At 40.4% G+C, this 25790-nt stretch overlaps 2 protein-coding genes and 1 long non-coding RNA gene across 4 annotated transcripts; all 3 read right to left on the bottom strand.

The window, feature by feature from the left end:
- Positions 1 to 1387: 1387 nt before the first annotated feature.
- On the bottom strand, positions 1388 to 2372 carry LOC134183278 (uncharacterized). Its single transcript, XR_009970475.1, has 3 exons — positions 2162 to 2372; positions 1639 to 2080; positions 1388 to 1587 (listed from the first exon to the last, which is right to left on the bottom strand). It is a non-coding gene; the product is annotated as an uncharacterized LOC134183278 (long non-coding RNA).
- A 1600-nt stretch (positions 2373 to 3972) lies between these two features.
- Positions 3973 to 6203, bottom strand: LOC134183274 (probable serine/threonine-protein kinase DDB_G0281745). The gene is made up of 4 exons (XM_062650767.1): positions 5875 to 6203; positions 5316 to 5638; positions 4199 to 4674; positions 3973 to 4140 (listed from the first exon to the last, which is right to left on the bottom strand). The coding sequence occupies exons 1-4, from the start codon at positions 6068 to 6070 to the stop codon at positions 4107 to 4109; spliced, it is 1029 nt and encodes a 342-aa protein (XP_062506751.1). The 5' UTR covers positions 6071 to 6203; the 3' UTR covers positions 3973 to 4106.
- On the bottom strand, positions 6074 to 17314 carry LOC134183273 (ankyrin-3-like). 2 transcript variants are annotated; one of them, XM_062650764.1, is made up of 12 exons: positions 17200 to 17314; positions 16749 to 16874; positions 15982 to 16080; positions 14848 to 14937; positions 14693 to 14791; positions 13373 to 13462; positions 13218 to 13316; positions 12417 to 12530; positions 8113 to 8229; positions 7975 to 8050; positions 7144 to 7211; positions 6074 to 6403 (listed from the first exon to the last, which is right to left on the bottom strand). In XM_062650764.1, the coding sequence occupies exons 1-12, from the start codon at positions 17242 to 17244 to the stop codon at positions 6203 to 6205; spliced, it is 1224 nt and encodes a 407-aa protein (XP_062506748.1). In that variant the 5' UTR covers positions 17245 to 17314; the 3' UTR covers positions 6074 to 6202. The 2 variants fall into 2 exon arrangements, with proteins under 2 accessions (XP_062506748.1, XP_062506749.1); XM_062650765.1 differs by having other exon boundaries at positions 6265 to 6403; positions 7144 to 7225.
- Between the last annotated feature and the right edge of the window lie 8476 nt (positions 17315 to 25790).

Below are 25790 nucleotides of genomic sequence, written 5' to 3'. Positions count from 1 at the left end.
AGGAATGGATGGATGTCGACAGAACGCGAGTGTCGCGTTTGCAATCGGAAGACACATCGCTGCGCAGATAACGAGACGAAACCAGAACGCAGACGAAAAAGGACGGCAAGAAGTGACGTTCGAACTCAAAAACGGCGTGTGGTATCGACTGTATAAGCACCCCAAAGCAAACAAGGGAGAGCAGATACGCCAAGTGATCGTCCCAAAAACACTTCGTAAGCATGGAGGTCGCGCACGAGTCGGTGATGAGTGGACACCTGGGTATAAGAAAGACGAGAAACAAGATCATCAACGACTTCTTGTGGCTCGGGACCCAACGCGACGTGACCAGGTTCTGCAGATCATGCGGCGTATGCCAAAAGACCGCTCCTAAAGGCACAGTACTCCGGGTGCCTCTTCAAAGAATGCCTGTGATCGATACTCCGTTCAAGAGGGTATACGTAGTTGTCGACTTGGTTCAATCTATGTGTCCTCCTAGTGACAGCAGATACAGATACATCCTTACGTTGGTTGACTACGCTACGAGGTACCCCGAAGCCGTTACGCTAAAGAAAGTTACCGCAGAGGATGTGGTGGAGGCCCTCGTGAATATTTATAGCCGCGTTGGGGTTCCAGGAGAGCTACTCACCGATAGGGACATCAGTTCACTTCAGAGTGTATGAAAGAAGTATCACGTCTACTCACCATCTGACATCTAACTACTAGCCCATACTACCCTATGTGTAACGGGTTAGTGGAACGATTCAACGCCACGTTAACAGCTATGCTACAGAGACTATGTAGCAAGCAATCACGTCTGTGGGACCGCTATATCAAAATGCTCTCTTGTTTGCGTACCGTGAAATCCCTCAACAGTCTACGGGATTTGCTTCCTGAGAGGACCGATGAGGATTAAGATCGATATGGACAGGGGAAGAGGGCGAGGACTATAGCTATCAATATGTGTTTGAACTTAGAGAGACTGGAGGAAATCATGAAAGTGGCTCGCGAGGAATTAGAGAGGTCTCAAGGACGCTACAAACGCTACTTCGACAAAAGATCAAAGGAGAGACGGTTCGCCGTAGCGGACGAAGTGTTAGTGCTATTACAAACGAAACGGACAATATAACAAGTTGTTAACGCATTGGCGGGGACCATTCGAGTAACCAAGATCGTCGCAATCAACGACTATGAAGTCGAAGTACGGGGGAAGAAAAAGATTTAACACGAAAATTTACTGAAAAGGTACCTCTCGAGAAGTGACACCGACGGCAAGCTTTGTGAAAGAACCACGAGAGGATCGCTTTTAGAGGTAGCAAGTGCGGCAATATTGGAAGCAGATGGATGGGATCAACACAAATCCGTCAATAGGAACAGCCTGCTCGAGCTAGGAACCTGTCGACCCAAAACAGACCGCAGGAGACGTAAAAATAAGTGAAGAGTTGACGTGCGAAGATCACAGTGGGTTATTACAACATTTCTGTAGTATTATCAATAATCGTTCTATTTAACAACTGCTGTAACTTGTATGGTTCCAAGTACAGTTTCAAGACTTATATATTGCTGCATACGTCTGATGTGTTTTCTTGTCTCTCTCTTTCTTGTACCCTACCAGAGATTGCGTTGTAGCTAACGCACGCTAAAGGAAAGAACACCTACCTTCCGCCAAGTCTTGAGGATCTTCTGGGGTTGGCAAAGAAATCGCCAAGCACTTTGATAGAATTTTTATTTAAGCCTGAACACGTTGGACCAGCATGGTAAGTGATCTTGCGCGAGGAGCAAAAAGCAACTCAAGTCCAGTCAAAATACGAATATCTTCACCACTATTACACCAGTCATTCACTTAAATGTAACTGTCTTCACAGCTAACAGAGGTGGCGACAATAAGGTATAAAATGAGAGCGTACAAACTCAAATAAGATAAGTAGAAGGTCAAACTACCTTGTCTGATATCAATAATCAGCTCCATGAGCAAAGCAGAAAAATGCTACAACCACAGCTTTGACTTGATACGTTCTCCTACACACAATTGATCGTATCCTACATTGGCTCGACGACAGAAGGCTCAGTTTCCACAAAATTCGAACGACATGACGCCATCCTAGTACAGAGACCATACATCACATTACATGGTTTTGATCACGGCCCAAAATATAAGCATGTGAGGAAACCATTCACCTACCTAGTCCACCTGGTACCCGGACTCAGTCGCTCATTTCAGACAGTAATTGCTAGTGCGCTAGCAAACGTGCGATTCAAGTCCTACAGGTATCATTCCAAAGCCTAGACATTGATGTGAAGGGCTGACATGTTTCCCTGTCTCTTCATCGCTAGGCTCGAGTGTCCAGCCGGTAATCTTCCCCCCTGTGGAGAAGAAAGATGAACATACTGTATTGCCATACACTTGGTGACTACTGTCATGTGAACAGCCTAATCACACACACACACACACACACACACACACACACACACACACACACGCACACGCACACGCACACGCACACGCACACGCACACGCACACGCACACGCACACGCACACACACACACACACACACACACACACACACACACACACACACACACACACACACACACACACACACACACACACACACACACACACACACACACACACACACACACACACACACACACAAAAGACAAAATAAACAAAACAGGCAGACAGACAGACAACAGGAAACACACAACAAACAAATAAACCAAAAGACAAACAAGCAAACAGACAGACAAAAAAATTGACAAACCAGTAAATAGACAAACAAGCATACATACAAACAAGGGACATGCATACTGACGTACAGCTACTGTACCCAGACAGACAGACAGTTTCCTATCACTCATAATCTTTACCCATGTTTCTCTTCCTACGGTTTGATTGTGAAAGATAAGATGGGTTGGTGTCACGTAAAGACTGCCTTTGTGTGTTTTCTTGTGTGAGAACTTACTCTGCAACTGAACGTCGATTTCTACGCTTATTCAACACAATACTATTAGATAAACGATTTTGTACCTTAGGTGTACTAATGTGCTCCATCTGCACGCGACAACATGCTGTAGAAAATACCAAGTTTTAACTTCTAACGCGCGTTAGCATTCTTAACCGCTCAGTTTTTAAGTGTTGTAAATATTCTAATTATTAATTAATTAATACGTTATTGTTTATGTGTGATAAGGCAAATAGGACTCGCTAACGTTATACTGCCTTAAATTGCACGCGTTTTCTGTCTGTCTGTCTTGTTTTCAATCATTTTCCTTGATTTGATGCAGCAAACAGTCCACTTGTTGACTGCAAATATTAAATATTTACGTTCTATATGCCTGCAACAGTTTGAAGCTCTTTGATTAACTAACTGTCCTAATTAATGCAACCGAGTTACCAGTAATTGCATGTCAACTAGACAATTGCAGCCACATTAGAATCATTCATGTCACTCTTACCCTCTATGTATCTATCTGTAGTATCTATGCAGTTGTACTTGGTAGGTCTGTCTTTAGTTTATTCCAACAAGAAGAACTAGCTATAGATATAAAAACTGCCAATGCAGAATCTTTTTGTAATGAGGATAGCATGTATAGGTTGATCCTCATTTATTAATAGGCTGATGAGGTAGATGAGGCTTTACTTGAGAAGTTGACGTGCTAATCAACTATATTGACTTGTTTCGATTGATTGCTTGTAGATTATATTGTCTTAAGCTTGAGTCATAAACAATAGGAACACGTTTGTAGTGTTACAACAATGTTAGAAAAATTAATGATTGAAAGTTAACCAAACACTTTTTGCAGGTTGCTGTCATGTAATCTTCACCACTGTACATTGTCTTCTTCAACGAAAGTTTGCTACAACTAAATTTAGTAATACTACTAGAGTGGACCTTCACATGATAGGGTAGAAAGACAGGATGTAAACAGTTGGACATGTCATCAGAAAATTTACTAACAACTGGAATCGTCAAAATACTAAACCCTATTATCATAACACGTGACAAAGTGCACACATCAAACCTGCCAATAACAATATCAAAGTTCAAATACTAAAAACGCTACTCCAAACTTGTCTGGTCAATCTAAGAATACAGAATGCAAACATACCTTATTGCTATTGCTAAGTAATGTTGTCACAAGGTGTAGGAACATAACTAGAAATGAAATCAAGTAAAAATTACAACCACATAGTTGGTGACATGTCGACTTCACCAAATAGGCTGAACAAGAATGACATCAGCCACTCCATCCATCTTGCCCTTTACCATTCGTTTAGGAGGACATGCTTTATACTCGTCTGTCCCACGAATACGACTAATGATTCTGCGAGCTTCGGTTGCTGCTGGTCGTGTGGCAGGATTATCTCTCATCAAGTGTTTACATAAGAAACGAACATTCAGCTGACGGATGAGTAAGACTTGATCCATTCTCTTTCGACGGTCTGGAGTAACAGCAGTGAACAGCTCACATAGGGTCACCCCCATACTGTACATATCGCACTTCTTGCTTTTTGGTTGAGCTGGAACATCAAATCTCTCCGTTGCTGTGTATTCTGGACTGACGAGGCCGGCTGAAAGTGAAGCACCTTGAAAACGAGCGGCTCCTAGATCACCCAGTTTGGCTCTCATTGTTGCAGTTACTAGGATATTCCTTGGACAGATGTCACCGTGGAGAATCTCCATGGGTTGCTATGACAACATAAGACCAGAAATCAAGGAAAAGAAACAAAATATCTACATTGATATAGTAGCTGTCTGAAGAGTTACTTGTAAGTCTGTGTTGATCCTTTCATAATTGACAACTCTGTATAATTTAGGTTGTTTACATTCGTATTCTTCACTTATGAATGCACTCCGACTACACAATCATATCTAATTGTGTGATTACTGTACCTGATTTATTCGTCATTCTATAGTCTAACTGTCAGTCTTAAAAAGCTTGCCTTCCTGCCCACTTGTTTGACTACCGACCTGTTGGTCTCTTTGTCGTTCTCCTTGTTCATGAATATACTCTTGTACATACATATGTAGGCTAGGATATTAAGTTCCAATGATTGACAGCAACACTAACTACGTGAGTGTCCATCAGTCCTAGAAAAGCTGCCGACAAGTACAATAACAAACTTAACAACAAACTAATTGTTTATCATACGAGTCAAATTCTAAATCTAAATGTCTAGAATAATGAAGTCTAGTCTAGTCTGTCTGTCTGTCTGTGCTAATCTGGCATCCCTATAATCACCTCAACTTTACTTATAATTTTGATCATTTACGTGTGATTGAGATGACATCAACAGATGGTTCAACCTTATTTCATTTACTGTTCTTACCATCGAGTGAATGTGATCCAATCCACACAAAGAATCATGTGCCATGTCAACTTTTTCTCGTACAGTGAGAGGTGCAGCATCTTGTTGACATGCATCAATCACACTAGAAATGGAGCCGCTCTGTAATTCCATGATAATCCACGCCTTCTTCTCTTCTAACTCCAGAGTGACACCACAAACAGCAGCAACGTTGGGATGACGTATCTTCCATGCTACAGACGCTTCTTGTTGCACAAGTTGAATGTATCGTTCATAACCAGAGAACTCATCATACAGACGTTTGACAGCAACAGGACAGCCACGCCAATATCCAACACAAACAGCTAAATCACAATACAATTTCTTAATTTCTAGTTTATACACAAGCAACCCTACCAGGCAAACACATGCAGGTCAGCTCTATGTGAAAATGTCAAGTACATGCAGTTCAGGCCATGCTGAGCCATGTGTTGACCTGTCCCAGCATTTATCATTAAGCCAGCACAAGCCGGCCTTAAGCTAATAGCCAGTTGTGTCGTGTAAATTCTATGAGTCTGGCCTAATAAGACGTGCATCCCACCTCCATAGGATCCACGTCCTAGTTCTGTGCCAGTCAATTGAATGTCATGTGAAGGAATATTGAAAACTTCGTTTTCTCGTTCTTGCTTGTATCGTTCAATTGCAGCATCGGCATCTGATAGCAGCTCTAAAATGTTAGCCTTTTCTATTTGCTCTTCATTTAGTAATCGCATAAGATTTTCCTGCTCGACGCTCATTTGCTCAATTTGTTGTCGAGCTTCATCAAGATCCTTCCAAACGTTGCGTATTTCTTTTCGCTCTCGTTTTAATCGTCGTCGTAGATCCACTTTCTTCCTTTTCTCTTCACCAACTGCATCTTCTTTCAGCAGTTACTCATCTCTCAGTGCCATCTGTAGACGTGTGATTTGCTCTCTCAAAGCATCATTTTGTCGTCTCAAATCATCAATTTGCCTATCTTTTGCTAAACCGTCTTGTGTCACTTGCTCTATCTGTTGAATCTGCTGTTGTATCAACTGCTGATCTATCATTCTCACCGCTTCTGTTGGAGATCGTAGTACTGGTGTAGTGGTCTGTACAAATCAAGAAATTCTTACAACATTTAATAAATAAGACGAATACAGCACACAATATACTAGCTAGTTACACAGAAAGATATCTCATTACATTACAAACATGGCACACAAACACACAATCCTGATAAATGCCGACTACTATTTAGAACGTTACAATGCATTGATAAAACACATAGCTGCACTGCAATCTCTCACACCTCGTACTGTATTTAGACAAACTACCAACTGTCTGTCCTGCATGAGGAAACTCAGAACGAAATTTGGGACACTGTACTTTGTCTTATGTCTTTGTAATTTCTCAAAGTGCTCATACGTGTATGGTCTCATCTTGCTTCCAAATAAACTTCATCACCCCAAGTCATTCTTTCCTCCTAACCACAAGTACCATAGTATATCTTTCTGTTGAGAAACCATTGCACTATCCCAATGTGTGTGGCCCTGTGTGCTAAAGTTACAGTAGCTCCACCCCAGTGCATTAAACTACCACAATTGGTGTGGATTAATCTAGCTACACTCACAAGCCAAAAAAGTTCTATTAAATGCCTATTCTTCTAGCAATGTATACTATATTATAAAACTATTACACGTTCCTTTCTAATTGATAAGTAATAGTTTTGACTGCCTTTAGTATGGAAACCATAACTTAGTATAAACACACACCAAACAACTAACTACAGAAAAGAAAGAATCCCTACAAAAATCAAACTAAAACACTGATACTTAATTATTTAGCTGACCCTCATTCTTCCCGTAAATGGTGTGAAGTAATGATCAGCAGCTGCTACTGTTGTTGAGCTTGTACAACCTTTAAAAACAAAACTAAAATAAATGGCGGATTAAGTAAATTTACTTTGTTAATTCAATTTCTATATACTAAGTAATACTAAAATATTTATTGTAAACGGCTATCTCCCAATGTTTCAGAAAAACTGCCTCATGAAAATTAAACATGGCCACTCCAAATTTCCTAAAATATTGAGTGCAGCTTCCAGAAATTTGGCTTATGGTTAGGGTTAGAGTTAGAGATACGTTTAGAGTTAAGGACGGTTCACAATATTAACGCTGACGTTCAGCTGAGCATCAACATCATGCAAAGACACAGTCTTGACGTAGGTGGCATCCTTTGATGTTGACGCTGATGCTGATGCTGATGCTGCAATACAATTCATTTGTATTCCAGTGTCAGCATCAGCGTCAATGTCGGCGTCAGCATTAATATTGTGAAACAGGCTTTAGGGTTAGAGTTAGTGGCTGTGCTGAATCTCCAAGACTGTGCCTTATTCCGTAAAAAAAATTTGGAACGCCCATGCCCAATTTCTTGCCCAGTCCTATTTCCTGTGAGAACAAAGAAAGTAAACTTTAACGGCTAATCGCGTGATTAGCAATAAACAATGAGATAAAAATTCAGCTGACATGTAATGAAGAGCTCTAGTATATAACTGTGTAAGTAGCAGTGCTGTTGCTAATAATACAAACAGTTTATCAACGAGTGTCTGGAACTTTGAAATGACCCTCATTAATAATGTCTATTGTATGACGTCATCAAATGTTTTTGTTGTCTCACTTACTTGGATGATCATTGTCAGCAACTGCAGTTGTACTATCTGTGATGCTTGATGGTGAATTCCCAGCTGCAACAAAACTCTAACATCACACACAACCACTAATCAACACAGAACCTATACTGTGTGACAATCAGCTCATACATTCTCATTCAATCCCCTTAGGTGAGAAATAATATGAGAACGAATTTCTGCAGTTGAACTATCATCATCATCTGAGTACAACTGTTCTTTTGCAGCTTGTAATGGCGTTTGTCCTTCCTTTACAATAATAGACAGTATTATTAGTGCAATGAAAAATAACAATATCACACAGAACACAGTACATATAATCAATAAATAGTTAACCAGCTTATTATCTAGCACTTACACAATATACAATCAGCATAGCAAGTGTGTGATAAAAGTGAATGTAGAAAGACGATATGCATAAGACAAATGCCATGCAGTTGACTAAAAATCTTTAGCTGTTGTGCCAAACAGTTGTAGAGCAACTCATTCTACTACTGCTCACACACTAAACAACATAAATACACAGTTACTGTAATCCAGCGTTCTTTAGCTGTTGTTCACACAGTAACAAACAAACTAGTTGTATTACTAATCACACATTCACTAAATCAACACTCACCACTGTGTCACTCATCATTTCCAATGACCACATATCCACATCCTACGTAGTCATTTGACTGACCCATAAAAATAATTTAATTACTCTAAATGTAGCTCAGCATTGTGATCAGCACTTCAAACAAGATCATTATCAGTGTATGCTTTCAATAACTATTCTCCCATTTCCATGCAGTAACACAAGAAATAACGACACCATCACCTAACCACTAGAAATTGATACTATAAAACTTCATCACAATACAAAGCATCTTCCTTCACTTCTCTACTTGACAATGTTTTATACTACCAAGAAATCGTCCACAAGGTCAATGCCATCTGTTCTCTCAAAGCATACACCTTCAAACAAGTGTACAGCAACTCTAACCTTCCATTCACACTTCACACACTAACACTACCGGGAATTTCCGAAACAGCACTCAGGGCAGCAATACGGAAAATGGGAATTTTATGAAACAAAGTTCGTTCTTAATAAGCCCTCAGGCGGTTCGTAGTAAACTATGGAAATTGGCAGATTGACTTGAGTACCACAGAGTAGGTAAGTGTGTAAGTAGGTAAGTCTTGCAATGTCCTCCATACTTTAATAGTCTTTATAAACTTAGAAGTGCGACCAGACCTGACTGCCCTCCTATACTTCTTGTCCAGCGTTTCTTTAGAGGTTCCTTCTTTAATCCAAAGTGTAAGACCGCTGTCTGATTCCCAAACCTGTATGTGCACTGTAGTATAGTAACGCACATTACTAATACAGCCTTGGAATATCAACCAACTTTGGGCCACGGCGTCAAATCGCGCAACACAATCTTGAGTCTCATTAGTGGCCAATGGGCTGTAAATGAGAACAATTTCCAAAAATCGCCTAGTGGGCAGTCTTTTGGCTAGGGGCTGTTTTAGAAATTCCCGGTAATTGATATCTTTCTGTTGCCCCTTTCTCATCAATTTCTGGTTGCAAGAAATAAACAAATAAACAATTCGCCTGCTAAATGGTTGAAAGTAATGAAAACGATTTTTACAATTTGTTTGCAAATTCATTCTTTGATTTATCTGTTGACTTTAAAAGCCACTAGAATTTTAAAAAACTTTTCTTTGAATAAAATAGATGTAGGGATTGTATAAAAAGTACAGAAACAAGATCTATAGATAATACGAACCAAAGCCAGACGTCATTAGTGAGTCCGTCCAACCCCAAAAATGTAAAATGTAGGGAATGTGGGGGTTGGAAGGATTCACTAATGATGTCTGGCTTTGGTTCATATTATCTATAAATCTTGTTTCTGTACTATTTATACAATCCCTACATCTATTTCTTTTTTCAAAGAAAAAGTTTTAAAAATTCTAGTTTGGTAAGTTTTTAGGAGCGTAAAAGTGCAACACAGCTAGGGTGTACATGTCTTCATTAGGGCCTGTAAGCCTTTTATAAGCATGTCTAAGATTCCGTGCGTGTATAATTGAATATGCAACGGCAGTTGGAATAGAACTTGGCTTAGTAGTCAAAGCAAAAGATTATCACATACGGGATATGCATTGCAAATGTTGGGTTCTCGTATAAATTGCTACGTGTACGTAATTATTTGTCAATTTTGCTCCTGTGTGCGGCGCAGATCGCAAACAAATTCAGACTAGACCAGACAATGGCAAACATGATCGAATTACACAGTTTAGGTGATAAACTCTTTCATAAACGAGTTTGGCATAGCTGATTGCTCTTCGTCCATTGTCTCTGGTTGCCATGGACAAGCAATCGCAAATACTGCTTTGTGATTGGTCCAAACTGTGCCATAGCACTGATGACGGTCGTTGGATCAAATCTGCTTGAAAGAAACACAATTTGTAAATTAACATTGATTTCGGTTTCTCTAGCCACCAAAGGAATAGAGTTCAGGTAATTCTAAAGCGTTTTCTCAATTTTTAAAGCCGGACGTAACGTACAAAAAAGATAACCGTGGAGAAGAAGAAGAAGAAGAAGAAGAAGAAGAAGAAGAAGAAGAAGAAGAAGAACAAAATTGGTGCATGGGCCTCCAAGGCTAGCAACTGTTTTCTAGGTTGTTAAATGATTAGTGACCAAAACAAAAATAGGATATAGTACAGGACGTACAAACATTTCATTTCGTTGATTTTGAGAAATTTTAGTCTTCATGTACTATGTTTTCTAAGCGTGCAAAAAGATGACCACGCCCCACAATGCTCCAAAACCGGGGCAATCCCAAAATACAGGGTACGGTAATTACACTATGCAAATGCAACAAAGGAATTCATCACAACTCAATTAAGTTAACAGTTCACATTTGTTGCTTTAGCCGTTGAGATAAAATGTCACACATTGACAACATTCATATATTATCATCATAGTCTTCATTTCTTGCTCTCATAAACATTTAACCACACAGTAACAGGGTTCAACACAGAGCCGGCCAAGCGGGCAAATTGCTGGCTGACACTGTTCATTGATGAATGGATGGATGGCACAAGAAAGTAGCCTCGGCCTCCCAGACCCGTGTAGCGCCGATTCAAAATCATCCTCGGCACTACACGGGTCTGGGAGGCCGAGGCTAACAAGAAAGTGAAAATGCCGAATGGAATTTGAGACCGTGAGGTTTGAGTTTGATCAGTTCTGATCCATCAATTCGAGTCATATTGACCATATCTCAAATGCTAGTGCCTGTAAGACAGAATAACCTGGCTCTTATTGCTAACAGTTTATGGCATCAGTGCTTCCCTCTAACTCCTCCCCCAGAAGTGGGTTAGGGAAGAGCGAGCTTCCTCAAACATTTACCAATCATTAATCATACATTAGATAAGCGTGCAGATTGCCCAGGGAGACGTCTTTCTACTCTCAGCTGTCTATTGGTAAATATTGTTCATTAATCTAATTGAATAACTAGGTAGGCAAAACCAAATCTGCAATGCACACAGGAAAAAGCAAACCCACGATGAGCTCCAACATGATGTGTCTAGGACGCATTTTCTAGACGTGTCTTTCCTGTCACAACAGTTATTCAGGATTTCCTGGCAAAGAAGCTACTAAACTGAACATGGAATACATTGAGGGTGCATTTGAATACTAGTTCTAGAACTGGAATTGGCGGGGGAAGAGGGAGAAAAATTCTATAGCGTTCGATTGGTAGTTCTAGCAGTTCTGCCTAGCAAGCTGGAGTTGTTGGAACTGTCACGCCCTAAATGCAAATTCCCGGAGGCTGCCGAAGTGAAATGCTGGGTACAGATGCTGAGGTCATGTGGACCTTCTTGTTGGTTATAATGAATACTTGTGGCGATTATCGGCTTGGCAAACACCAGAAGAAACGACATTTGGAACTGATTACAGTGACCTTCTTGGCGAGCAGCTCCAAAAAACCGAAAGAGAAAGCCCTGCAGATGTTCAAACAGACTACAACAAGTTAGTGGAGTAGAAACGCCACTCTACTTCTTATTGTGCTTACCAAAAGTATGAGCCTTTGCGCATGCTCAACTTGCTGACAGTTCTAAGCGTTCGTTTGCTAGCAGGAGTTCCAACAGTTCTAGCAGTTCCAGTTCTAGAAATGGAACTAGTATTCGAACGCACCCTGAGTCTGCTCTCGTGTGTGTTACAAGTGAAATCTAATGCCAGAATATTGCCATTGGGGTTAATTAAAATTTAGCTATAACCAAAAGTGGACACCTCTGCCCCTCAGTTGTTTTGAGGCCAACCAAATTTCCTGGGAAGAACACTGAATACTAACAGCTCATATCTGCATATCACTTATTATTTTACATTAGAACTCAAAGAACAACTAAAACTTATTACCAAAATTATTTCAAACCAAATACAACAAGCGTCTACATACATCGCTCTTAGCTGATACATCAACTCTCAATGATGTCAACAGCCTCACAATTGATAAATGGTCATTCGTAAGATCATACTTTGAACAGATCAGATGTAATGCTGTTGATCCATCCTAAACAATAAACAATTTACATGAGGTACAAAAAAACAGTAAAAGCAGAAATTTACAATGATACTAAAATGGCATGCAGTCATACTGCACCAACACAGACTACTGTAAACATTAAAAATTTCGCATTTTTTGCATCATGGAACATTTCCGGGTAAACTTTTCGTGGTTTAATGCATGTCACGTGGTTTTCATCCATCACGTGGTCTATACACCTGCTACACAAAGCAGGGGAGGTGGAGAGAAGACCAGACCGTGTCTTCTGCAACCTTCTGACGGTGACGTTCCTGGTCTACCTTCTAAGACAGTTAAGGCAGTAAACGATCGTGTGTCGATTCAAGAAGATCCCCTTAATTAAGAGGGCTGACTGAAACCAAAACGAGAGAGTGAATACAATACAAATTTCGTGTGAAGTTTATTTTCGCAGAAAATGTCCCAACCGCAAAAATAGCAAAAATTTTAACCACGCGAAATTCCACGTTTACAGTATTATCATCACAGCAGCAACTGCTTGCTGTCACAAATTCTTTCAGTTGAGCAGTTTCTCCACTGTACACTGTGGAGAAACCAAACCTGCATTGCAATCATGTTACACACACACTTCATACCATCACAGGCACATGCAAATCCCATATCAAAAACAACAGTTCAAATGTCATCACAAAATAAGTTACATACAAACAAACTTACATTAGTTGTTGCTGCTTTGTTGCACTTTGATTGAATGAGACGTTGTACTACAGGTAAACGACCATCACGACATGCTGTGAGAAATGGTGTGTTGCCCCACTAAACAATTTGAAATAATAACTACAAGTCAGCAAAAGTAATGTTACCAGTAAAACCTCATCATGACCTTCAATGTTGAGGCCAACGCTCAGTAGATAATCAACTACCTCAACATTACCAGCAATGTGTAGAGCTGTCTCTCCAAACTGTAGTTAATTGACGCACAATGATAGAAGAACATTTATCAGTATAATAATAACAGCAATAAATGCAAATATATATAACAGACATAATTGCATTACAACCAAGTAAAAGTCAAACAGTAAACAAACTTCTGAATAAGTCAATTCAACAATATTGTTGTTGATACACATAAAAATAAATGATAAATGAGTTGGTACTCAGAAAGTCAGTTAGTTAGTTCCAACAAACCACTAGGATCAACACATGACGCATAAACAGAAATGAAGGGTGCACATGAGTGGCTTGATCAGTGCACTTTATGTAAAAAGATTGTATCACCAATTGAGTTCTACATTAATTAATTAAAAAGTCTTATCTGTATTCATGTTCTGGAATCCTATCGCTTTGTTTGTGTCAGTTCTACCCAACAGACTGCAGCTCATGTAAATTAGAGTTCATCTACTCCAAACATCAGAGATGTGAATGGATCTATTGCAGCTGCTAGTAGTACTGTGTCTGTATGGTCTTTGGTATAAATGTTTAGTAACCTAAATTGGCTTGTCTGAAATTAGGATTAAATATGTCTTATTAAGTGATGTGAATATCAATGCATTACAACCTACAGGGTAGCCTCGTCCCCAGACTCACGTGAGCCTGGCAGTGTCCAGGGAGGCTGGAAGTGTCATACAGGAACCGGACACTGCCAGGCTCACGTGAGTCTGGGGACGAGGCTACTACGGGGTAACACCTACAGTTAGAAGGAATAAACAAAAAAACTGATGTTGGAATCAATGTGCAAGCTACCTTAGCCACGTTGCCAGACCACTCTTTGCACGTGAGATGGTGGTGGAGGTGGTGGGGATGGCGAGGAGAATACATGTGATTGATCGAAACACACGGGTTTGCAATCGCCAAGCATTACATGAACTGAATGCTTCTCAAATCATTGTACGTAAATAGAGCTAATGACTATGAGACTCTGCTAGGGACACAACAAAGCAAGTCTTCACGCCTACTTCCGAACTCAACCAAAATAGCAAAGACCCCAGAACCGCTCTTTTCTCCCCGCCCTCTCACATGCTTTCCCTGCCACCTCACGTGCAAAAAGCACTGCACACTGTGGAGAAACCAAACCCGCAGTGCAATCACGCTAAACTCACACATCATAACAATACCGGCCCTTGCAAATCGTCCCATGTACAAACAACAGCTTGAATTTCATCACAAAATATGTCACATACAAACAAACTTACATTAGTTGTTGCTGCTTTGTTGCACATTGATTGAATGAGACATTGTACTACAGGTAAACGACATTTAAGGCATGCTCTGAGAAATGGTGTGTAGCCACCCTAAACAATTTGAAACAATAACTACAAGTCAGCAAAAGTAATGTTAACAGTAAAACCTTATCATGATCTTCAGTGTTGAGACCAATGTTCAACAGATAATCAATAACCTCAACATCATCAGCAACGTGTAAAGCTGTCTCTCCATACTGTAGTTGACACACAATGATAAAGAACATTTGTACAATACTAACTGCACTGAACTGCACTGCATGAAAACAAAGATAGCCTCGCGTATCGGACTAAATAACTGTGCAGCACAAAATGTGCTATTAAAACCATATATAGGCTTGCTCCACAAAGTTATTTCCACAGCAGAAAAAGTCTAGTGCTAAGCATGGCAAGCACAGTAACCACATGCCAGTATCTACTCAAATAGACTTGCAGTTATGTGACCTCCTTTCCCTGATGACTCTCCACTGTCACATCAGACATAACAGTCCCTAAACTGTTTTATAGAATAAGAATCTACGCATTGATTCACAGATCTGCAAAGCACTCTTCTTTTCTTGTGACTTATGCTCTCCACAATGTATAAGTAATAACGACCTTTCTGTAGTGCAGCTAGTACAGATTTAGGACAACATCTGCCACAGTGTGGACAGCTTCTTTGTATAAAATGAAATCAGGCCACATAGGCGTTGTTTGCATCTTTAAAAATGTCTCAAGAGGCATCAATGTGTGGTTATAAGCTTCACTTCCATTGACAAGGAACTGTGCTTTGTAATGGATGTTTTGGTTTCATTATCTATCATGCCAAACATTTCACCAGGACACCATCTCAAGTTGCATGCTTGTAGTGTATGCAGAAAAATAGACGTTTCGTGCAGTTTTATCAATGAAAATTAAAGTTTACCACAAAATTGTAAGCAAAAATGATTGAAAGCGCAAGACTAATAATTGAACATTGTTCTCAATGTGATGTTTCAATCATGAGTGTCAAACTGTTTGCACATAATTCGTTGCATCTATACACAATGTCCTTCCAGTTGACGCCTTTTGTTCAAATTATTTTTGCTCAATTCCATCAATAAAGTGACAATTACCCCAACCTCAAATCTACACCAATTCCCATACACTACAAAACAGTCTATGTTAATCAACACAGTGTCGCTAATGTAAATTCCTTTAATAAGTCATTTCTCAATTGGCAAAATCAAAACACAAATACTGTCACATACAAATACACTCACATGGTTTTTGACTTGTTGGTTGCAACCAACTGATATTAATCTCTTCATAATAGACACATGACCACCATTACTTGCATAGTGTAGAGCTGTATATCCCCTCTACCCAAATAACAGACACAAGATCACGATGTTGTTAGCAGTGAATACAATACTAATACATTCACATCTAGAAACACTGACTATAAAATATAACACATCCAATTCACCATTTCTTCTCACTAGACCCAATTCCACATAATACATCATAACCTCATTACACCACCAAACGTTTAACAATTCATATCATTTGGACTCCATTGACGTGTCTGCTTGTCCCTAAGCATTTAAGCCTTGCAAACACTCAATTTGACCTCAAGCCTATATCTGAGGTGCTACATGTCGCTTACTTTCAGCAATAGCACATACAATATCTATTTTAGTAAATTCATTTTCATGCCGACACTTGAATAGTGGAAGGTAAGAGTAGGAATGAAATAGTGGAAGGTAAGATAACAATGCCAATCTAGCATGTTTCTTCTCTGTTCTGTGTCTATATCTTACAACACAATGTTGTTCCAACTTGCCAGCTGTGACAACCTATTCATTGATTATTCATTGTAAGCACACCAGAGATGCCATTAACATTACTCATTAAATCAATCATTGAAACACAACAAACTGCACTGAAATTTCTAACCAATTTATCAACTCAACACAAATCTGACAATCACAATAAACTAACAAGTTGCACATATTAACACACTTCACATATTACACTGCACTCTCACCAACTTCTCTTGATACTTCACATTGGCTTGTTTTCTTACAAGCAATTCAAACGAATCGGTTGATCCCACACCACACGTTACTTGAAGAGCAGATGGATAACCCCACCATCCAGTACCATATTTTCCCTACAAAATATCAAGTAAAGTCAGTTGTAAACCGTTCATAATATGGGAGTGAGTGTGGACGTGACCATAGCGAACACCATTTGCGTCAGCTACCAAGCACATGAGATAGAGAAAACGATTCATTCAATAATCTGGTCGGTACAAAGTAAGTCAGGCGGTAAAAGCAACGTCACCTCGACTCTTACGTTGAGAAGCATAACATACACACTACGTCTTCACTACAAACATGCTCGCAGCTCGATCAACAACAAATTTTGCGATTTACGACGTCGAACGCACTCTCTAGATAGAAATCCCCATCGATACAACTCACTCAAACTCTTACCCCACGTTTTGCGACAACATTCACATCAGCGCTCTTGCCAATCATTCGGGCAGCTATGGGTAAGTTCTTTTGCACAACTGCATCGAAAAGAGCGTCGTCAAAGGTTGAACGCTGGCTTTCCATTGAGACAGTAACTCAAATACGCATGCGTACAAATGAACTCAGTGCTAAATTTAGTAATTCATGTCGCGTGACTTTACAATGTAAAAAAGTGGTTATATCAACTAATTTGTATTTTTAGATGAATTTTATACCATAATATATTTAATTTATCGTTTGAGGTTTGATTGTTGCAGTGGTGGCTGCTCATGCCTAGTGCCTCAAAGGACACAAAAATTTGGCAATTTTCATCAATTGTCATTGTATAGGTCTATCTTGTCGCAATAACATACCAGGTCAATTAGTTCTGTCGATCGTGTAAATATGTTTTACAAACATGTCTGTTTGCCTGTCTGTCCAACCACCACCTGTCTGTCTGTCTGTTTGTCACCCGTCTGTCTGTCTGTCTGTCTGTCTGTCTGTCTGTCTGTCTGTCTGTCTGTCTGTCTGTCTGTCTGTCTGTCTGTCTGTCTGTCTGTCTGTCTGTCTGTCAAAAACATCTATTGGTAAACATCAACGCTATTACAGTCAACGCTAAATCACTATCTATGAGTCCAAGAAAAATGACCCAAAGGGTCATGAAATGAAAGCTTAACGTACACTCTGGTAACTGTAAAAACCAGCTACGGAGTCATTTCTACACACTATTCTGTCAATCTTCTTCGCCAAAACCATACTGTTACACCGCTGTAAAGTAATGGACATTAATCGTCTCCAATAAGTCTTGAACTCACTGGAGTTCACCTTGCCGTCATCATCTCGTGATCGCAGAGAGATTTGATGGAGAAACTTTTCTCCTGCATTTCCCCAGCGGCCATAATGCTCAAACACCAGTGGAATTAGGCATGGCTGTCTGTCTGTCTGTCTGTCTGTCTGTCTGTCTGTCTGTCTGTTTGCCTGTCTGTCTGTCTGTCTGTCTGTCTGTCTGTCTGTCTACTTGGCTGTATGTATGTTTGTATGTATAGTATATAATAGTATATAATAGTATAGTATATAATGTATATACCATACCATAATAGTATATATAATAGTATGTATATACATATAGTATATACATAACATATGCAGTTAGTTGTACATGCTACGTATCTGTCTTTAGTTTATTCTAAGAAGAAGAACTACTGCTGCGAAGCAAATCGCATAGTGTGAGATGTCCAGCACGTCGACTTACTAGACATAGATGGGTTGATACTGTGGTATGTAAACTGTAGTATGTGATTAGAGGGCGTGCACTTGCTATACAGACGGTTTATAGACTAGTTTGCTATATATATGATACTGTAGTATGTGATTAGTGGGTGTGCACTTGCTATATAGACGGTTTATAGACTTGCCATATAGACTAGCAGAATACGAGTTTTCTGTACAACACATGCCCGGGAAAGCGAATGTGCCAGCTGATGCTCTGTCAAGAACAGTAAGGGGGCAGAACAGTGGAGAACAAGAGAAAGTAGAGGTAGATGGTACAGAAACTCTGGACGAAGTAATGACTTTTTACTCTGTAAATGCAGTAGGATTTGAAGCAGATTGAAAGTTAGACGAGATGGTAATGCTGCGGAGACAAGACCAGGCATTAGCTGAAGTCATCTATCGGCTGGAACACCAACATAAGCCACCTAGGTCTTGGAGTAAAGATGGAAGTTTGAGATCATACAACGATTGTATCACCAGTTACACATCAGAAATGGAGTGTTACATAGGGAAAGGTACGTGGCTCTATCTGGTGGACGGTGGGAAAAGAATGAAGCTTTAGTTATTCCAGGTGCAATAATACATGATATACTCAATAAGGTACACGACAAGGTAGGACTTATAGATATGGGTGTCGAGAAGACCTTGGCTAGGCTTGAGGAGAGAGCATGGTGGCCTGGGTATACTACGGATGTAATGGACTGGGTTCGTTGTTGTGAGGTGTGCGCAAGAAGGAAAGGACCAGCAGTGAATCCGAGAGCGCCATTGATGAGTGTACCGATTGGATCACCCATGGAAATGCTGGCCATGGATATCTCGGGTCCTCTTTCTGTTTCGAACAAGAGAAATAGGTACTTGGTAGTGGTTTCTGATTACTATACAAAGTGGCCAGAGTTTTTTCCGTTGCCTGATCAGAAAGCTACAACTGTTGCAAAAGTACTATAAAATGAAGTAATATCAAGGTTTGGGGTGCCACTTGTGTTGCTTAGTGAGCAGGGAAGGAATTAGAAGGTTCAGTGATGAGAGAGCTATGCAGTTTGCTAGGGATGAAAAAGGCAAGAACAACACCATATCACCCGCACTGTGATGGTTTGGTTGAGAGATTAAACAGAACACTATTAGACCTCCTAGCGAAACATGTAGATGAGAATCAGAAGAATTGGGATGAGTGGATTGCGACGGTGTTGATGGTTTACAGATCAGCGAAACAGTCGTCAGCACAGGAGACACCGTTTAAACTAATGTTTGGAAGGGATGGACGACAACGCGGTTAGATGTCATCATGGAAGGAAAAGAACAAGTGCCACAGTTAACGTCAGCATACGTTTCAGCTTTAAGTGAAGCACAGATGAAGAGCATGGAAAATGTTAGAGAATGTTTGGAAGAGGCACAGCAAAATCGAGCAAAGTCTTATAACAAAGAAATTGAAGTAAGGCCTGAATACCAACAAGGAGACTTGGTTTGGCTATATAGTCCAGCAGTAAAGAAAGGTCATATGACGAAGCTATCAAGTTCGTGAAAAGGGCCATACAGGGTACTGAGAAAGAAAGGAGATGTGAATTACTTGGTGAAAAATGTCAAGAAAGGAGCTGCCATATTGGTGCACTACAACAGACTGAAACCATGTTATAGACATCCGGTGGAACAACAACAAGAAGAACTGACGTGCAAGGAAAAGAAAGGTCGATCTGAAATGAATGAAGCAATTGAAGATAAAGAATGTCTTCTGGCTCCAGCTGTTGAGATGCTTGGAAAGGAGATATCTATCGTGGTACTTCCACCAGAACTAGAGAACAGGAAGCAAGAGCTACAAGAGGAAGAACCAGACATACGCTTACCAGACCGCCCAGAAAGAAACCAGATTCCACCTGTGTGGCATAGAGACTATGATATTAATTAATAATTGACTTGTTGCGTTTAGTTTTGCGTTAATTGATTGTATCTTAGAAGTATGTTTGAAACTAAGAGGGGAGGAATGTGGTATGTATCAGTAGCATGTAGATTAGTGTGCGTGCACTTGCTTTATAAACGTTTGTAATCATAAATATAAAGAGTCGGTACTTGACCGTCAAGGACTGTCGTCGTTCCGTATCTAAGCGATCCTCGCCCGTCTTGTCTACTCGTGTAGTATCATTACATCTGTTTATGATATGAGTTGTTCAAGACAACCACTACTGTCTGTTCCACATAAGTGTCAACTTTGAAATAATGAATATCTCCGCTGGTTTTGGACTTTCGCAATGATCTCAGTATCGCTAAAAGCCGCTAGGTCTGGCATTTCTGTTTATCAAATTATCTAAGCCTTTTCTACAAACGAAACAGAAGGATAATACTTGTGCATATCAAAGACAAACGGATGGAGCAATGGTTATTATCTAACTATCTTGTAAGACCAACGGATCAGCAATTGGATCCATTTAAGATAATTGGTGTAACATGATCCAACTGGAGCCTCTCTTAGTGCTCTAATGAGCACACCTGATGTGACCTCTACTTCATTACTCACCTCCGAGTTCACACTTACGGGAAATAGACAGGAGGCTAGGTTTGAATTTGATCTTCTTGCATTAGCACAGCTCGTAGTATCTGAAATCGGTCCCTAAGTGTGGGTATATCTGATCACTACAATTTGTAAGCTGCAGTCTATGCTCTAGCCCTAGCTGCTGCATTCCTCTAGTATACATATAGAATTATATTATGTGCCAACGCGAACGACCGGAAGTTGCGTCATTCTCTAATCGTCCGTCACGGAAGTAGGCCTAGACGTCCGTCATGAAATTAGAGTTGCGTTTATTATTGAATTCGGCGTAGACGACGACCAGGACGACGTGCACGTTGTAGATGTAACTGCAGATGGCTATGATTTGGGACAAGAAGATGTGTACACACCAGATATGGGCCAGGAAAACTGACGCCCATCTGCACAGATGAAGTGGACCGACGACATTCAATAACATATCGAATTACGCAATAAATGTGTATATAATTGAATAAATATGTATGAAATTGATACTAACACAATAATAGTACATTAGTTACCTTCCTGAACTTTGATATGCCCTAAGCTGTCGCCGAATTTTGACACACATGGCGCACGCCATTTTTGTCAAAATTCGGCGACAGCTACTATGTCATTCGGCGATAGCTGTCGCCGAATGACATAGTCGTCGCCGAATGATGTCTAGTAGCTGTCGCCGAATAGCGTTATTTTGACACACATGGCGCGCCATAAGTATCGATTGCAACAAATGGCACCACATAAATAAACATTCTTTAGCTAATAAGGAGACATCACGCAGAGTTCATCCCGAGTTTGCAGCAGTTACACATGTGCTTTGTGCAGTCGCAGCTAAGGGAACAGAAATTACAGAAAAAAAGGAACGCAGAAACGCGCTTGTTGGGGTCAAGAGAATGGTTCCAGTAAAAGACGGGAGTGCGTTTTCTTGTCTTCTTGCTTGTTTCATTGTTGTCATCATAGTTGTCTTCAACTGTCTTCCTACCATCTTTTTTGCTCTCTATTCAAGACACAATTTGAATGAATTAGAAGTACGACGTCGGATCAAGCTAGGCTTGAGTGCTAATTTGATTTATCTGCATGAATATTCTCTTATAGAGTACTCACACGCACTCACAAGACAACATCTTTCTGGGATGCGACGAGCAGAGAGTGCAACAATTCAGTGAGGTAAACTACGATTTCTTGTTGTCATCTACTTGTCGAAGTTACCTTCCATGGATGAACGATTTGCAACTTATGAACCAGCAGAAAGATATTTTTAGTGGGTTCATCGTTGTTGATGACGGCTGTGGATTGCAAAAAACAGAAATGGACTTGAAGCGTCTGCTTGCTCTAAAGAGTTTGATCACTAAAGACTGTTTCTCTTACGGTCTTCCCTTTATTTGCAGTTATTATTACAGACCGTTAGTAAATGATAGTTTGTGCAACATGCATTGGCCAACAAAAGACGAATGTACAGCTATTAAGACGGTGCACTGCCAATCGGAATGGAAAATCGTGAAAAACATTGCACAGTTACCTGACGTCTGTATTCCACTCTCTGATTGTACACAACTTCCAGCTCGACATCAAAATGAAACGAATAAAAAGGCAATTGTAGTTAATTAATTGCATTATTACACTACTTGGCCACATTATTTGTGTGATTTTGTGGATAATTGTTGCAGACCTTTCAAGGTATGGTTGCCACATCTGTAGGCTCAGCAGGGGAAGATGAGCGATACGAAGGTAAGCGTTTTGAGTGTCATAGCGTTTGAGTGAGTGTGAGTGCTTGAGTGCACGTTTGAGTGCGCGAGTGCTTGACCAGTTTTAGTGTATGTGCATGTTATCTGTCATGTGCATAATGATTATGTATCTGCACGTCTTTGTGATGTGCGTGACTATTTAGTAACTATTGTTGTTTCAATTCTGAACAGCTAACGGTACATCGTCGTGCATACGACCACTTATTTCTTCAACCTCGAGCAACTTCCCATGCTCTCCTCCTTGTCCTATAGCGGACTGGGTACTGAGAAAGGGAACTCTTTCTCTTATTGCTTCCGCAATCTACATCAGTTTAGTTGTAATATGCATATGTTCGTTCATTGTTTTCTATACTTGGGCAAAAGTGAAAGAATTGTGAGAAGTTCTAGAAACGCTTGGAGACTTTACTTCAGCTGTTTGTGTTTTTCAGGCGTCAGTTTCCGCACTCGATTACTTTGCTCACGATAGTTTTCTACCTAGTAACAGGTGCGGATTTATCATTACCGAGTTTGTTTAGATGAGTAACGTATAGTCAACGGTGCTTAATTTGCTAGTGGTACATTTTGCTATTATATTTTTCGTGTGACGCCGTGGTATCTACTGCTCGCACAGCGACGCATTCGGCACGTGGGAGAATCCAAGTACTCTTTGTATCGTTCAAGGTAATATATGAGAAATAATTTACAAATTTAATATATATAGTTAACTATGATAGCACAAAGGAGGCGTTCTAGGTTATAAGTATAGAACTGCATGAGTGTTGTGTGTAGTTGTTTAAAGGAATTTCTTCTCCTTTGTCTTTTTGATATCACTCGCCTCTATATAGTTACTTCGCTTAGTTCAGGAGTTACAGTCGCTACAGCAAAGAAGTAGGACTAGCTGAAGAAGTGGAGTCACTGCAAGTTTCAGCACTGATCTACAGTATGGGATAAAAAAGCAGAGGACGAGTTGCAGTCCCTAAGCTTCACGGTTAAGGAGGCGACGAAATACGAGACAGTAACAGAGAAGATGGATATACTTACGTATATGCATGTTTGCATCAGTGGTGTAGCCAGAATTTCGAACCAAGGGGGTGGTCAACATAAATGATAATTTTAACTTGCCGTAAGGTGTGGCTGGCATGTGAAGAAAGTCAAGCTAATTCCAGTGCAGTACTGTATAACTGCCTAGGAGTACTGTCTGTCTGCATAAGTCCTGCTACTATAATTTTGACTTTGCAGTGACGACGTAACATTTCCTACCAGTCATCCAAGACAAAAAATTACGGAGTGCTCGAGCACCCTGTGCACCTCTTCAGGGTATGCCACTGCAATTTGTATGTATGTCCACATTTTTTGGTGTCGCTAACCAAGGTACCTTAACCTATACAGCCTAGGTACCACATTACCCAGCCTAGAAGGGCAGTGGCTCTTATTACAACATTACGTACTACTGTTTTTGCTTTTGTACAGTGTGTTAGGAAATAGGGTAAAAGCCATGAAATTCCTGGAGGATTGCAGACAGAAGAAGACATCACTGCAGCCATATTTCTGATTTTGGTTTGTTTGCTTTCTCCACAAAATATATTTTTAGTAGGATATGCTCTAGGAAATCAGTTAGCAATGCTGTAAAATCGGAACTGTAGATATCAGTAATGTTTTCCTTTGTCTGTAAAAAGGAAAAAAAGAATTATTTTATGTCTGTCGGCGTTTTGGTGACCTACCTCTAGATGGAGGAACAACTGCGTCACGCCCAATGGAGCGTGTCAGCAGGGGTCACAGGCACGCCCTCTCTAGGTAAGGCTTATGTGTGGATCAACGTCTATATGTATGCGTATGCGTAAAAGTATGTCGTTGTACGCAACTGTATGATGTAATCTATTGGGCGTCTGTTTTGTCATTAACCCGACGCGTGCATGCGCTAGGGATATACTAATACTGCTCTACACCAACGTCTCGACAGTCGAATGTAGGCGGGTCGGGGTCGATAGACGGATGTGAGCGGTATTATTAACTCCGCGTAGGCAACTGTGGAGGTATCGGTTATGTGCACCTGCACCTGTCAGTCCATTCTCTGTTCTTTCGTATAGCAGTATGCGTGCTCTATAATGTGTCTCTCGTAAACTAGAATGCAAATGAAGCTATTTGACACAAAGACTGTCTGTCCTTTGTCTGTCAGCTGTTTGGACATGTCTTGGCATGTGGTGTCTAGTGACGTCCACGCGACTTTGTATTTCATGACTTACCTTATATGCATATACTTGTAACCTAAGCCAGCAGCCGAGGGTCTAATTAGCACGTAATGACGGAATCCAGTCGGGAGCCCAAGGACCCCCGGACCTTCCTTCCCTAAACTCTGTCTAGTACTGTACGATCAACAAGTACATGTTAGAAAGTACTGGCTGTTGTCCTAGATACATGCACATGCCCGCTGGTATGTACCAAGATGGCATGGCGCGCATCGCGCATGCTCCACGTCGTTACGTAAGCGGCTAATTTCCGTCCTCGAACTAACAGCTACAAACCATCAGCTAGCTTCTGCCAAGAAGGTAGCTGGACTAAAAGTTGGAGAGGCCAGCTACTTGGGTTTGACTTTTATAAGACCTTGTCTAGAATCTGAAAGGCCATGCCTACTAATATTGCGGAGACCATGGCCTACTCAGGTCCATGCTTAACGACGCCAACGCCACTGCAGAAGCAGAAGTGACAAATGTTTATAATCAAAATAGTGTTCGTGTATTTTTCATATAGTAACCGAAATCGAGATCATGCAATCACGTGCAGTTGAATGCGTTCAGTGCTCAGGTATGTTTGTAACTGCTTTTACTGGAATTTGGAGCGTGTCACTATTCTAGATTGGCCTTCCTCTTTAATTAACTTAACTAAATTCTGAATCCTCTAGTGACTTTATTGCTTCTCCATTGTAATGGCATGATCGCCAACAGAATATAATTTATAGCCCAAAGAACATGTAAACGTCACGCTACGTAGCATCGACAGTACAATACCTTCGTTACTTATTACCCAAGGCCAGGATATCCGGCTAAGGTTACAGTAGTCTG

The sequence above is a fragment of the Corticium candelabrum genome, chromosome 8 (genome assembly GCF_963422355.1).
Source record: "Corticium candelabrum chromosome 8, ooCorCand1.1, whole genome shotgun sequence".
NCBI classification, from domain to species: Eukaryota; Metazoa; Porifera; class Homoscleromorpha; order Homosclerophorida; family Plakinidae; genus Corticium; species Corticium candelabrum.
Note: the sequence above shows the minus strand (reverse complement) of the source record. Positions and strands in the feature narration are given on the sequence as shown.

What these genes read in the sequence shown, in the direction of transcription:
- LOC134183274 (XM_062650767.1), bottom strand. Translation starts at nt 6,070, where the DNA reads ATGAGCGTCGAGCAGGAAAATCTTATGCGATTACTAAATGAAGAGCAA. An exon ending in AGGACGTGGATCCTATGGAG is followed by an intron (nt 5,639 to 5,874) that starts GTGGGATGCACG and finishes ATTGTGATTTAG; the next exon opens with CTGTTTGTGTTGGATATTGG. An exon ending in TGGATCACATTCACTCGATG is followed by an intron (nt 4,675 to 5,315) that starts GTAAGAACAGTA and finishes ATGTTGTCATAG; the next exon opens with CAACCCATGGAGATTCTCCA.
- LOC134183273 (XM_062650764.1), bottom strand. Translation starts at nt 17,244, where the DNA reads ATGATTGGCAAGAGCGCTGATGTGAATGTTGTCGCAAAACGTGGG. An exon ending in TAAGGGGATTGAATGAGAAT is followed by an intron (nt 8,051 to 8,112) that starts GTATGAGCTGAT and finishes GTGTGATGTTAG; the next exon opens with AGTTTTGTTGCAGCTGGGAA. An exon ending in TGCTGACAATGATCATCCAA is followed by an intron (nt 7,212 to 7,974) that starts GTAAGTGAGACA and finishes TTGTTTTTAAAG; the next exon opens with GTTGTACAAGCTCAACAACA.